This window comes from Lytechinus variegatus, chromosome 4, assembly GCF_018143015.1.
Source record: "Lytechinus variegatus isolate NC3 chromosome 4, Lvar_3.0, whole genome shotgun sequence".
NCBI lineage: Eukaryota > Metazoa > Echinodermata > Echinoidea > Temnopleuroida > Toxopneustidae > Lytechinus > Lytechinus variegatus.
Genome location: NC_054743.1, coordinates 21,327,757 through 21,341,072, shown reverse-complemented (window position 1 = coordinate 21,341,072; position 13,316 = coordinate 21,327,757). Strand labels below are relative to the sequence as shown.

General features: G+C 35.0%; 1 protein-coding gene across 1 annotated transcript in view; it reads left to right on the top strand.

Moving 5' to 3' along the window:
* LOC121413617 overlaps positions 1 to 11,577 on the top strand; it is a 35,668-nt gene extending 24,091 nt beyond the window's left edge. The window contains exons 6-12 of the mRNA XM_041606518.1: positions 2,797 to 2,907; positions 4,905 to 5,071; positions 6,521 to 6,599; positions 7,125 to 7,256; positions 7,950 to 8,077; positions 8,500 to 8,672; positions 9,203 to 11,577. Of these exons, the coding sequence (XP_041462452.1) occupies positions 2,797 to 2,907; positions 4,905 to 5,071; positions 6,521 to 6,599; positions 7,125 to 7,256; positions 7,950 to 8,077; positions 8,500 to 8,672; positions 9,203 to 9,297 (885 nt within the window). The 3' untranslated portion in view covers positions 9,298 to 11,577. The remainder of the gene's footprint in view (positions 1 to 2,796; positions 2,908 to 4,904; positions 5,072 to 6,520; positions 6,600 to 7,124; positions 7,257 to 7,949; positions 8,078 to 8,499; positions 8,673 to 9,202) is intronic.
* The last annotated feature ends 1,739 nt before the right edge of the window (positions 11,578 to 13,316 follow it).

The window sequence follows — 13,316 nt, the reverse complement described above, 5'->3', positions numbered from 1 at the left end:
TTGACAAATTTCATGGGATTCCGAAAGATACAGAATTCATGGAAATTCTTATTTTCAGTAAACAAGAATAACAAAATATACATAAAGAGAAAATGCATTAATAATTATGAAAATCAAAGTGAAAAATCGGCCCATCAACTAACTGTGTTTGCAATGTTTAGCATGAGGTAAGTAAGCCTATCTGAATGGAGACTTCAATATTTTTGAGATTTTATCTATTTACATTTGCTCTATCTTGTGCGTGTAGGACAGCAAAGAACATTGAATTCTAGAAAATTGAAAACTGGGATCTTTAATATAACAATATTTAAACAGAGAAAGGGGCAAATTGAGAATTAGTGTCTGAATGTTAGAACAATCATTTGTCATTTTAGTGATATTATATACTGCTGTCCCACATGTGACAAAAGGAAGCAACTCTGATTTTTTTTCTTCAAAATTTGCTTTTAGCTGGCTAGATTTGGGACATTTTCCATATATGCTCTACATTATGCTGAAGGGATTGGAGTCACGTAGCTCCTAATTTCTTCAGTACAGACGTTTCAAGAGCAAATCACTTATTTCCACATAAAATAATGCCATATTTTCCTCCTTTTCTAAAAAAAAATCATTCTAAACTCATTTTGTCATGGTACGGCAGTATACATATTATAGTGATAGATAATGAGAGCTGCATTTCCATTATGACGATGTAATTTGGACATATATCATTTTAGCAGAAAAAATGGAAACCACTTCAAGTTTTGCCTTTATCTACATGTAGACAGCAACTACCGGCATAAGTGATGCACTGCAAAATTAATGATTTTTAAAAGATTCTATTTTGTTTGCTCCTGAAACTGTTTTTGGCATACAGACCAAATGTTATTTATACATGTACTAATGTAGTTGCAGATTTAGAGAGTGTAGTCGAAATCAATGCCAAATGTCAACCTATAGTCATGGAGATCTAGATTTGGTAGATTTACTAACTTTTGTAAAACATTAAATCTCAGCAAAAAAACACAAAACAATCACACACCATTTTTAAAGCTTGGAAAAAGATGCCTGGCTATTAATGCTTACTTTGCTAATTTCTCAGCAAGTAGACATTTCTACCAAAATTATTTTGTTGCATACATGTAGCTTCTGTTAAAATTCATTTTGAGATTTTTAAGACAAATATGGTTGCATACAATCAGAAACCAAATATACATGTAATATGGATGGAAGATTCATAGGAAAATGATGAGCCATTTGCTGTAATGATTTCAATTTTCTTTCTAGCTTCCCTATTTTATGATCATATATAGTAATCAATTGCCACTTACAAGCTACAGTTAGAATGTAAGCTTCTAAAATCATTCTTTATCCGACAATCATTCTGATAAGCTCTATAAACAGTTCCTGGTGTTGACAGCTCTCAAAAACTCAGAATCTATCAAATACATTCAGGATCAAAGTTGAAGACCTACATGTACGGAGAAAATATCACTTTTCATTTAATAATTAAAGCCAAAATTGGGTCATCATATTGAGCTATTATTTCCAAAAAAAGGCTGTACTTATCAAGCCGTATTTACCACATGCTGACGTTTCCTATACCCTCACTCAGACACCTGTATCATCTGTATTATTGATTATCAATTGTCCACCATGCCATGTGACGTGCAGATATTCCAATACTCGGGATCAACAAAACATGTGCTCATGCTATTGTTTAAAAATGTAAATACAATGTACATGGTATATGAACTGCTTTCAGAAGCGTTGTCAGGCTGAATAGGAATTTCCCACCTGTGACGAATGTGGAGTTGGGTTCATGATAGCATTGTGTTGGTGGATAGTTGTACGAACATTTTCAGGGGGTTGTTATTTTGTGGGAATGTTACATACCCCTCACACATGTACACGTATGCCCCCCCCCATCCACCCTGCATCTTTCATATTTTTGCTTTATTGTGAATAATATTTCATTCATTTTGTTTTGTTTTTAAAAAAACAGTCCCTGGATATGGTCAAATCCCCTTCGAAAATAAAATGTATTTTCAGATTTCAAGAAATTTACTGTGAATATTCTGTGATTTCTCAAATTTGTCCCATTTAACAGTCTCTAAATTCTTTTTAGATAATGAGCTATCATGATACATGTATAAAAAAAATCAAAAAAACAAAATCCATCACATACTTGTGATGGAGCGTTGGAGCGTTGTGGCCCAGTGGATTAGTCTCCGGACTCTGAAACAGAGGGTCGTGGGTTCGAATCCCAGCCATGGCATAATTTCCTTCAGCAAGAAATTGATCCACAATGTGCTGCACTCAACCCAGGTGAGGTAAATGGGTACCTGGCAGGAATTTATTCCTTGAAACGCAGCGCGCGTAACAGCTGCACTGCTAAAGCCAGGGTAATTATGCTGCATTTACTGTAGAGCGCTTAGAGACTTCTGACAAAGTAAGTATTAAGCACTATATAAGCAAGTATAATTATACTTTTAGCCCTCATAAAGGGCCATTCCATTTATGAAATATTTACGTCTGACCCCCCTACATGTGGGACATTTATGAAATTTTCAGTCTTGATTTCTCATTCTTTTGACAGTCTGCAGTGTTCTCAAAGGACCATGACTTGGTCAGTTAATGAAGTGAAGTAAGAATTGAGAAAAATGGGGGTCGGACATACAAAAAGGTTGATCATTTTATGGAATTGCCCTAAAGAGCTTTTTTTGTGTGTTTATCTCAAAATTTTTTTTTATTCAGATGATTTGTGAAAAGTGGCATTTATTTATAACTGTGCATTATTTGTTTTTTTTTACACAGGACAAGAATATAAATGATACTAATCTTAAGAATGGGAGAGAAAGTAAGACCAACTCGAAATCGATGTCCAGTGATCTTCTCAAAGACTTAAAGAAACTCAAAGCTCATGGGGTAAGAATGGCTTTTGTTCTATTATTTCTATTTACACTCCAAGAAAGCTGCCAACTCGTCATATTTTGAAAGAAATACTTATACGTTTTTACCTTCAAAATAAATAATGTAAATCTGATTCTTTTTGTCCTGTGTCTTAAGTGAGAAATCATTTCATTTGATGTGAAAATTGTTCTGTTCATATATGTTATGGGATTGTCTATCATAGCATTGCTCAGATGACATAATGTTCTCCAAATTGACAAAATAATACTCTTTGTTATGACTAGATTAAAGTCCTTTCCAAGTCTCTGCCCTCTACAGTGTATTTGCAAAAATAAAATTAAAGGGAAGACTTTTCTATTGGACTCTGTGTTATCACACCCAACCTATAAACATCATTTTATCATCACATGAGTAATTATTTGGGTTTTGGCAGAAATCCCAAGATGTCAGAGACAACTGCCTGAGTGGACAACTCCTAGGGCAAACAGTTTGCCTGGGGAGACACCCCCCTCCCATGAGTTGAAAGATGTCTTTGAAGCACTTGCAACTTAGATGACCTCTTTGGAGACATATATTCTGAAATGGTCTCCTCTAGGGTCTTGTAACACACAATATGTGATAAATCACCAATTGATTTTCAAGATTAATTGTACTTTGTAGTCAATGCAGTCAATCATAGACAAATGTCCCAGGTGAGATGTGTTCTAGGAGAATGTTCACCTCGGGATCTTGTAGAAGAGTTGTCCTGTCTTGGGAGCTATCCTGTTATGTCACACCAGCAAGACAGAACAGGGCCCCGTCTTACAAAGAGTTGCGATTGATCTGATCAACCTCAACTATGGAAAGCCAGCAACACCCACATCTGAATTCAAAATTTTTTCTAGATATGATGTATATTGCATAAAATCATTGTTTTCCTGACGATTTTATGTTTTGGGGGTCAGTTCTTTTGGTATGACTGGGACATTAGGCTTGTTAACCCTAAAAAGTTTTTTGACCGCGTCGCTCGCTGACTTTTTACTTTAAAGTCTCGCGCAACTTTTGAGACCAAAATTGTGACCCCCGGGTACGTGGTTTGGAAATTACGCAACATTTTGTAAGTGCATGCAGACCCAAAATTACTCAAAAACATGAATTTGTGTACAAATCCAATGCAAATAGTGTTTTTAGCCAAAATGCATAAATGTAGCATTATTTTCCCTTTTACTGCTTAAAATCAATTAATTTTATTTTTTTATTGTCAAAATAAAGTCCCCGGCAATTTCCATTGAAAAAACAATAAAAAACAAAAAGTCGAAAAACACAGAAATACATAAGAAATTTAGAAAACAATAGAATACATAAGAAAATAAATGTAATGTTGAAATTTGTTGAAATAAATTTGATCTGATGCCTATCTAGAGTATGTGAAACAAAAATTAGCATTTCAGGGGCATTATTTTATTAATTAGAGCAAACTTATGATTTTACGCATAAATGAGCATAATTGATGAGAGAGGAGATTTTTTGCAGAATTTGATGTTATAGTTTTTTAGATCATGGGTAACGCGTGTGCCAATTTTTGTCACGATCGCGCGATCGACGGCTGAGATCATAAGGGGGGCTGAATCAGCCCCCCCCCCCTTCTTCTTAGGCATCAAAATAGCCCAGTCTATTTAGTGTTAAGAGACAATGAGTAATGTGATATTAACCAAGATAATTAACTAAATGTGGGCACGTCTTGGTCTAGTGGTTCTGACTCTCGCATTTCGAACAGAGAATCGTTGGTTCGAATCCTAGCTATGGTGTGTTTTCCTTCAGCAAAAAATTTATCCCCATTGTGCTGCCTTCAACCCAGGTGAGGTGAATGGGTACCCGGCAGGATCAATTTCTTGAATGCTTGAGCGCTGAGAGGCTGTTGAGCTAAAGCCGGGGTAATAATAATGATAACAATGCGCCTCGGAATAGATTATTTCTAGATATATAGCGCTATATAAATGCCTTTTACTATTATAATTTTTTATTCACCTTAGATCAAACAAGGTGATCTGCCATGGGTCAAGGACCTCCTAGGAACCAAACATGTTGCGTGCCTCTCCGAAGTATGTGCTGCCCTCACCAAGTTCATGGATAGCAAGGATCATAAAATCAATCTTGTCGTTGAGATGGGATTCTGTCCTGTGCTGGTCAATCTTCTCAGGTGAGAAATGACTTTTGTTGGGATGTGTTCATCATGGGGGTGTTTCACAAAGTCTTCATTCTGACTAAAAATCAAACCTATTTTCCCAGTATTGTGTGGTATATTATACAGATATTGCCTATCTAGAGTTTGAATATAACATTTCCTCGCCCTGACATAGTTATATTTTTCCCCAAGGAATAATATTTTGCCCAAAGCATGCAGCGCTGAGGGAAAATATAGCTTTGGAGGGGAGTTGAAATGTTATTAAAAAGATAGATCAGAGATTGCATTCATCATCTGGTTCTATGATTAACCCGAAATTCTTGCTACAGCTCTGATCCTTCTATGTCATATTAGAATTTTTGTTTAAATATAGCAAGAGCATTCTTCATGCAATCGATGCGTTAACACTAGTGCGAGCATCAAATAAACTAACTGATTACGCAACTTGTAAGCAGCGAGTGATTTCACTTTAGTGAATACAACCTTCAACTGACAATACAATGCAGTTATATTCACTGAGGTGACGTCAAAACCTAGAATATAAAAAATGCAATCCTTGCAGGTATGGTCACGTGATGGCGAATTGACCTATCACTGATTTGAATCTACATGTGATATAAGGCATCATCGCATTGGTCAGATTATATTCAGGGGATGGGCACTAACATATTTTCATCAATGATATTTTAATAGCCATTTGTGCTTAATGATCATGTTTCAGTCACAACTGACTCTTAGTGAAATACCACAGATGTCTTATCAATGATTTCTACTGATAAATTTATTTTTGGTCAATTAGGTGCAAATGATTTCGGAAGTAGTGACACCATGGACAATGATTTATGATAACTTGATTGTAGGAGCTAATCTCCCCCATCTCCCGGCCCCCTTGTGGGGGTGTAATATGTCTGATTCTGTGTATTATACTTTATATTGTATTTTTTTTTGTGTCCTGGGGGTGTTTCACAAAGATTTAAGTATGATTTCGGTCGCACTTAAATGTTGACGCGTATCTGTAATGCTACGCGCAATCTTATTGATCAATACGCAGTAGTGCGCGTCCTCTTTGCATGATCTGACCAATGCGGTCAAGCCTTTTATACCTCGCGCAAGTAGGCATTTAAGTGCGACTCTAAGTCATACTTAAATCTTTGTGAAACAACCCACTGGTAATTCACACAAATTTCCACGAGTATCTTCGATGGTGGTGATCATATTCCCTGACTGCTATGAATACATGAATATATGTGCAAGTTGCAACTGCATGAATGATGACTTGACGTCCTCTCCAAATTACTCAGTAATAAGGATGAATACTTCAAGGCATTCATTCATTGCCTTGGTTTCAGACCCAGCTTGGCCAGAATATGAAACCACTGTCCAACCTACTGAGTTTGATATTGCGCCTTGAGTAATCTATTTGTTTTTAATAAATACATTTACTTGTTTTTATTTCCTTGTCAGGAGTGAATCGTCAGAAGTGATTTCAAGTGCTCTCTTGGCAGTCAGCCATATAGTATCAGGGAATGACTATCAAACACAGGTTTGTAGTTTGGTTTTTACGTCAAGGGAAACCCTACCATTAAAGCTGATACTAGTGAATGGAAGCAAGGATTTAAAGCAACAAGACAAAGAAATTTTGAAGAAAAAAAATTTGGTTGCAGATATGAAATGCTGGAATTTTTTCTCATTTGGGAAAAAAAAGTGTTGTTTTTCCTTATGTACATGCAAGCCCACCTTTCATTAGTGGGCTTAAGATTTTTGAAAAGCTAAAGGGAGCCGTCATTTTTGAAAAACCTTCACATTTCCTATGAAGATGATCATTTAGCATACATTGACCCTGAATATGATAGTTATATGATATTTGTTTTTATATATATTTTATTATATTTATTATATACATGAAAACAGACAATATGAAACATTTTTTTAAAGATCATTTAATTCTCTTACATTGCCAAATTGGACTGCATGATGTTATGTATTTGACAGAATGATTTGGCATTAACTTCTGTAATATTTTTGTGCAGTCCCTCATATTCATTTCTGTGTACCTTTTCTTGTTCAGGCTGTCCTGGAGTGTTCCCCATTGCCATTGTTCTGTAACTTCTTGAGCCGTCATAAACACGATGTCACACTCAGGAAAGAGGCATGCCTTGCTCTCTCTAACATCACAGCTGGCACCAGTCAACAAATACAGGTAGGTATATATATCATGTGCAGATGATTTCCAGCAAACATTTGTGTCTCTCTATGAATCTAGCTGTAGTTTCTGGAGAATTAGAACTGTTTTGATTTCAAGTTTAATCTTAAAACTCTCCTCTTTTATTTGTTGTGATTGTTAACATTACAACATAAATTTATAACAAGAAACTGAAATTTCTTTTGCTCTTTCTGACGATTTTGCTTGATGAATTCCTCTCAGCTTTAATTTTCCACCACTAAACCATTAGTCACAAAATTGGCATTCTTTGTTTTAAAATTTTGTTATTATTTTTGTTGCATTTAGAAATTATCGCGAAAAATGTCGAGGGGGGGCCTTTTTACTCCCCCCCCCCCCCCCCCCCCCCCGGGCTATATAGGGTTAAGATTGATCTATTTGTTGTGAATATGCAACTGAAATTTGCATTTTCCCTTTTACCCTTAGTATCAATCATGCACACCTGGGCCCTGTCTTACAAAGATTTGCAATCGAAACAAATCAAACTAAAAAAATTGGTTGGGTTGATCTGAGTTGCTATCACATAACTACAGAATTTGAGATCAATCTCAGTTTGAGTTTAATTTGAATATATCCTAACTCTTTGTGTAAGATTTCCCTAGATGATTTAGATTGCACTTAGTACCATTTTGTAAACTAGAATCAATTTTTGTTTGTCTCCATCTTTCATAGCATCTTGTGAACGATGGTCTGTTTCCAGTTTTACTTAGTGCCATGCAGCACGATGAGTTTCAGGTCATGTATGAAGCTACATGGGCAGTCGCTAATGCAACGGTCAATGGCTCACCAGAGCAGATTAGGTAACTTAAAAGTTGATCACCTCACATCATGTGTGTGTTGTGTTTATACTTGATAATGTATTTTTGAGCATAGAAAGGTAATGATAATGTATTTGTGACTTGTGAGCATAGGAAGGTAAATGCTTGTCATTTGTTTTGGTAGGTGGATGGATGGATAGATGGATGGATGGATGGATGGATGGGTAGACAGAAGATAGATGGATGGATGGATGGATGGATAGATGAGTGAATGGATGAGTGGATGGATTGATGGAAACTTAGATATATGGGGATTGAGATGGATGGGTAGGTGGATGGAGGGATAGAAAGATAGGCAAACGGACGGATGGATGATACAAATTAATAGAAAAACATAAATAGATAGATATAGATTGATGGATGGATAGAAAAAATGACCTGATGAATTAATTATTTCTTATCAGGTACATAGTAAAGCAAGGTTTCTTCCAAGCTTTCTCTGAGATTCTTAAACACAACGATGACACACTGATCCAGATTGCGCTTGACGCCATGTACAATGTTCTCAAACTAGATACCAAACACAAGAAAGTTGGCAAAACCACTCCCTATTGCCGACAGGTCAAAGAATTTGGAGGTGAGTTTCATTGTTACAGAATGAGGTTATTGATATGATTACGCAAATTTTGTATATGGATCGTTGTGGCCCAGTGGATTAGTCTCCGGACTTTGAAACAGGGTCGTGGGTTGGAATCCCAGCCATGGCATAATTTCCTTCAGCAAGAAACTGATCCATAATGTGCTGCACTCAACCCAGGTGAGGTAAATGGGTACCAGTAGGAAGTAATTCCTGAAGAAGCTGTGTGCGCTCTGAACGCCTAGCTCAGCCGGGTAATATAGGAGCGCCTTGAGCACCTAACAAGGTGGATATGTGCGCAATATAAATTATCCTATATCATTATTATTATTATTATTATATTTCCATTTTCGTGAATGTCTCATATTATTTCATGCATTACAATATTGGTGACTTGCAACCATGAAAAGACATCAAGCATTCTTATAATCTTTTTTGTTCCATTATTAATGTGAATATAAATTTCCTGTTGTGAGCAAGTAAGAATCTTTAAATGTTCTTATTTTCCATTCCCTTTTTTGCCCATATAGGCTTGCAAAGAATCAGAAACGTTCGACTGAGCGGTTCGACTGTTGTCAAGAAGAAGGCTTACAACATGCTGACTACTTTCTTCCCGGACTTCTAACAATGATTTCATATTCATTGGCCATCTCAGGTGATAGCGTGGCATTGCTTCATGGATAGTACTGGTCTGCGCCTCTGCAGAAAACTCTTAGCACCCGCTCTACAGCATCTTGGAAAGTTCTACATTCTTAGAGATCGGACGTTATTGGCCTTGAAGAGCAGATTGTTGAAATAATTGATGCAATGGAAAGCATTGAAAAATATGGTGTTGGTGCTTTGAGTATCTAATGTGTCAAGTGGTGTTGTTTTTTTTACATATTGTGATTGTATGTAACAGTTTACCTCACTATATTGCACATTAGATGAGAAAGGCATTATAGATTCAAGGCCTCTTACAGTTGAACAGAATTAGAAAGTGCACCGTAGTGTAGTTCATTCTTGCATTTCATTTCATTCTGTCATTCATTATTGACTATTTTATGGGATTAATGGGCTATATCTAACTGATTTTGATCAATCAATGATATTGTATCACTTCACAGACAAATCAGAGTGAGCTGTTACAAGTCTATTGCTAAAGAAAATATATGAATAAGTGGTATACAATCATGTTTTGTTGATTTGTCAGGATTGTTTTCCCCTACTTGATATACCAACTGTTTATGAGGTCATTACTTCATAATGACAGTCTATTTAATTGTGATTGAAGTTTGGGTTTCTATTTCTTGAAAGAATATAGAGATGTCCATGTGTCATGAGGTCGCCGACCAAAAAGGGTGGTACTGTTACATATTTTGGTTAATTTGTTGAGCTATTCCTAAATAATTTCAAAACCAAAGTAGCTATGCCAAGAAGTGTATCATTTCAAAGCAGATTTTGAATCAATTTATTGACCATACACCCAATAAAATTTTACATTGTTAGAAAGGTCTGACTCTGTACTGTACAGAAATGTGATTATTTTGGTCATAGGGGACTATACAAATTATCATAATCACAAATATTAGATTTAAAAATTATTAATATATATTTGTTCAACACGATATAACACTAATGTCTGACACCTAATTCTATGTCTGAGTGCATATTTGGGTTTATTAAGCAATATCCTTTCAGAAAATATATACTTTTACTATCACAGGGTGTATAATAGTGAGATAGAGACTTTTAAAGTTAAAAAGTGACACAAAAGCAAAAATCACTATGTACCGCAAAAGTAGGCGGCCTCATGACACATGGCCATACTATACCCCCTTAGGAGAACACTCACTTATTTCAAACAATCACAAAGTGATTCTTAAATTCTTTAATATTTGTAATTTTGCCTTCTTTGATTGCAGCTTATAAAGAAGTACCATTTGATAGTACATTTAAATCACCGATCAATTAGAAACTAAATGATGGTATTATATTATTGTTAGTAAAAGCTCCTTGTATTAAAATGTGTGATGTAGGTATAAAGCATTAGATGCTAACCCTTACCAATGATACTCTTGTTCTTTCAGATATCTTGATAATATCATATAAGAAATATATCTATATCTTTCTAGATATTTTTACCAGAGTTTATAGGATATTTTACAATAGTATAAATGTATATCAAATAACAATGGGGTCTACGATTTATATATTTTGTTTGTGTGTGAATATATTGAATCACTTTACGGTATCATAAGATAGAAATATGAACATATCAGTACTCTGACTTTATTCTAGTGTTTAAAAGCAACACTTATATACGCAATCTTCTAGTAAAAAGTAAAAGTAATTGGTGCTCATAAAGTGCATAATCAATGACAACTGCTATATGATATACACTTCTGCCCGGTGGCATGTGGCTACGTCAGGACTGGCACATACTCATGAAGTGCAAAAATATTTATAAGTAGGTTTGGGGACCTATTTGTTGTTAACAAGTTATATCCCACAAAGATACCCATACTCATCTTAAAAAAACCTGGTTATTCAGCTTCTTGATTATAAGGATAACAAATTTATATCTTTGAACGGTATTAATAAGACCAACAACTAGACTTTAATAATCAAATCATAATTGAATATGCCTTGAACTTTTCCACAAATGGGGGGGGGTGGAAGTTACTGTGCTTTGTGTTTTAAATATTGTCAAAAATTAACTCAATTTAATAGGGAGAGATTGCCATGTATACATTCTACGAAAGCTTGCCTTTTATGAAAACAAATCATTTTTATTTTAGATTTTAAAAGTCTCAACTTCACAACTGATTTACAGAGTCTTGCCATGAACCACCTCATTTAAATCGTGCCATTTCCAGCTTTATAAAAATAGAGCCCTTCAACTCAGTCATAATAATAATAATAAACATGATATGCAACAGTTATATAGCACATGGTATCAAATATTTTTTAAAACTTACATGTTCATTATCTCAGCTTAGCGTGCATGTAGCCATGTTTTCACACTATACTGGTGGAAATGATTGGAAATAGTAATAGCTTCATTTCTTTCATAATTCTTTGTGTATATTGTATGGTAGATAAAAGTTAGTCTGGTGATAAAAACCAGTATTTACTGTAAATCAGTTTTATTTGTCTTGAAAGAAGTCTACCCCTATTCCCAATGCTAGTACTGTCACAAAAGGTATATAAATCAGTAAAATGTACTTTTATGTATAATAGAAAAATATTGTGGCAAATAGTCCATTGTGACTCCTTGCCAAAAATTTCAGTTTATCTCTCTTGGCTATCATACAGGTCACTTTTACCTATGCCAACAAACCAAGTTACTGTATTTGTCTGTTGAAAAGACAGTTTTCTTAAATTTATTATTTTGTATTCTGTATAGGAGATGTTTGTGTTTATTTGTTTCCAAATGATTTACACGTTATAGATAAATTTTGAAAAACATATAACATGCCTTTCACTAATTTTGCACAAAACAAGGCTCAGAACAAAACACATAGGGGAAGGCGGGGTAAGTTGGGCATAGGGGCAAGTTGAGCCACCAGCCCCAGGCCAATAATGAATGAGTCAGACATTGTGGTGGTGTCATGTATTGATGACCCATAGCATAACCCCTAACCCCACCACATTGTTTCCAACTTTGAAACAAAAAGTAGTTTTTTAGAGGGAAAAATATGAATTTCAGCCAAAAAAGTAAAAAAGAGTGTGAAATAGATAAGTGCTTTATAAACACACACGTCTTTAAATATAATAAAGACATGATAACAATATTATTAGTCCAGGTATGGATCTTCATTCTTGTCATAGTCTTTTATATAATGGATTCATAATAAGTGTGTGGATACAAAATTATTGCACTAAGTTCGGACTGGGGTAAGTTGAGCCAAACAGCATGGGGCAAGTTGAGCCATGGTAATTCCTATGGTAATGTATCTTAAAAAACAAACAAACCATAAAAATAGATTGAAATGCAGGCTGAAAGGAGCAAATTTACATGACTGCTCTTTTCCTTTTACAGGATGTTAGTATTTATAGAGAATTAGCAAGTGAAAAGACTTTAAACAAAAAATTGACATGCTGGTTTTCCCCCATACATTTTGTACATAGTTTTTGTGGCTCATCTTACCCCAGAAGGTGGCTCAAACTTACCCCATATATGGGGCAAGTTGAGCCATTTGACATCGTTTTTTTCAAAGGTCACGATGACTTTCAGTGTTGGGGTAGAAAGTTATATATAGGTGGAAAATATTTCAGAAGAATGAAATTTCAAGGCAAGGTACTTATTTCGACAAGATTATTAATCATATCAATTCTAACATGCAAAAAGCAAAAACTGTCACAACTTACCCCGCCTTCCCCTACTGATGAAATGGCAAGGAATATATTTTACAAATATTTTAGTACTGATAGAACATGTGTATGCACTCATAGAAAAAGATATTTCACAAAATCAAAATCAGTATTTTTTCACTACATCTTTATAAAGCTAAATTGGAATTTCAACTGTGTATAGTTTATATATGAATTCTTTCTGTACATACTTTAGACTGGGCATGTACAACATATATGTATTTCCCCAAAAAAGTCTAATTCTATACGTACAAAGGTGTGTTTAAGACTGTACATTCATTTAATCAT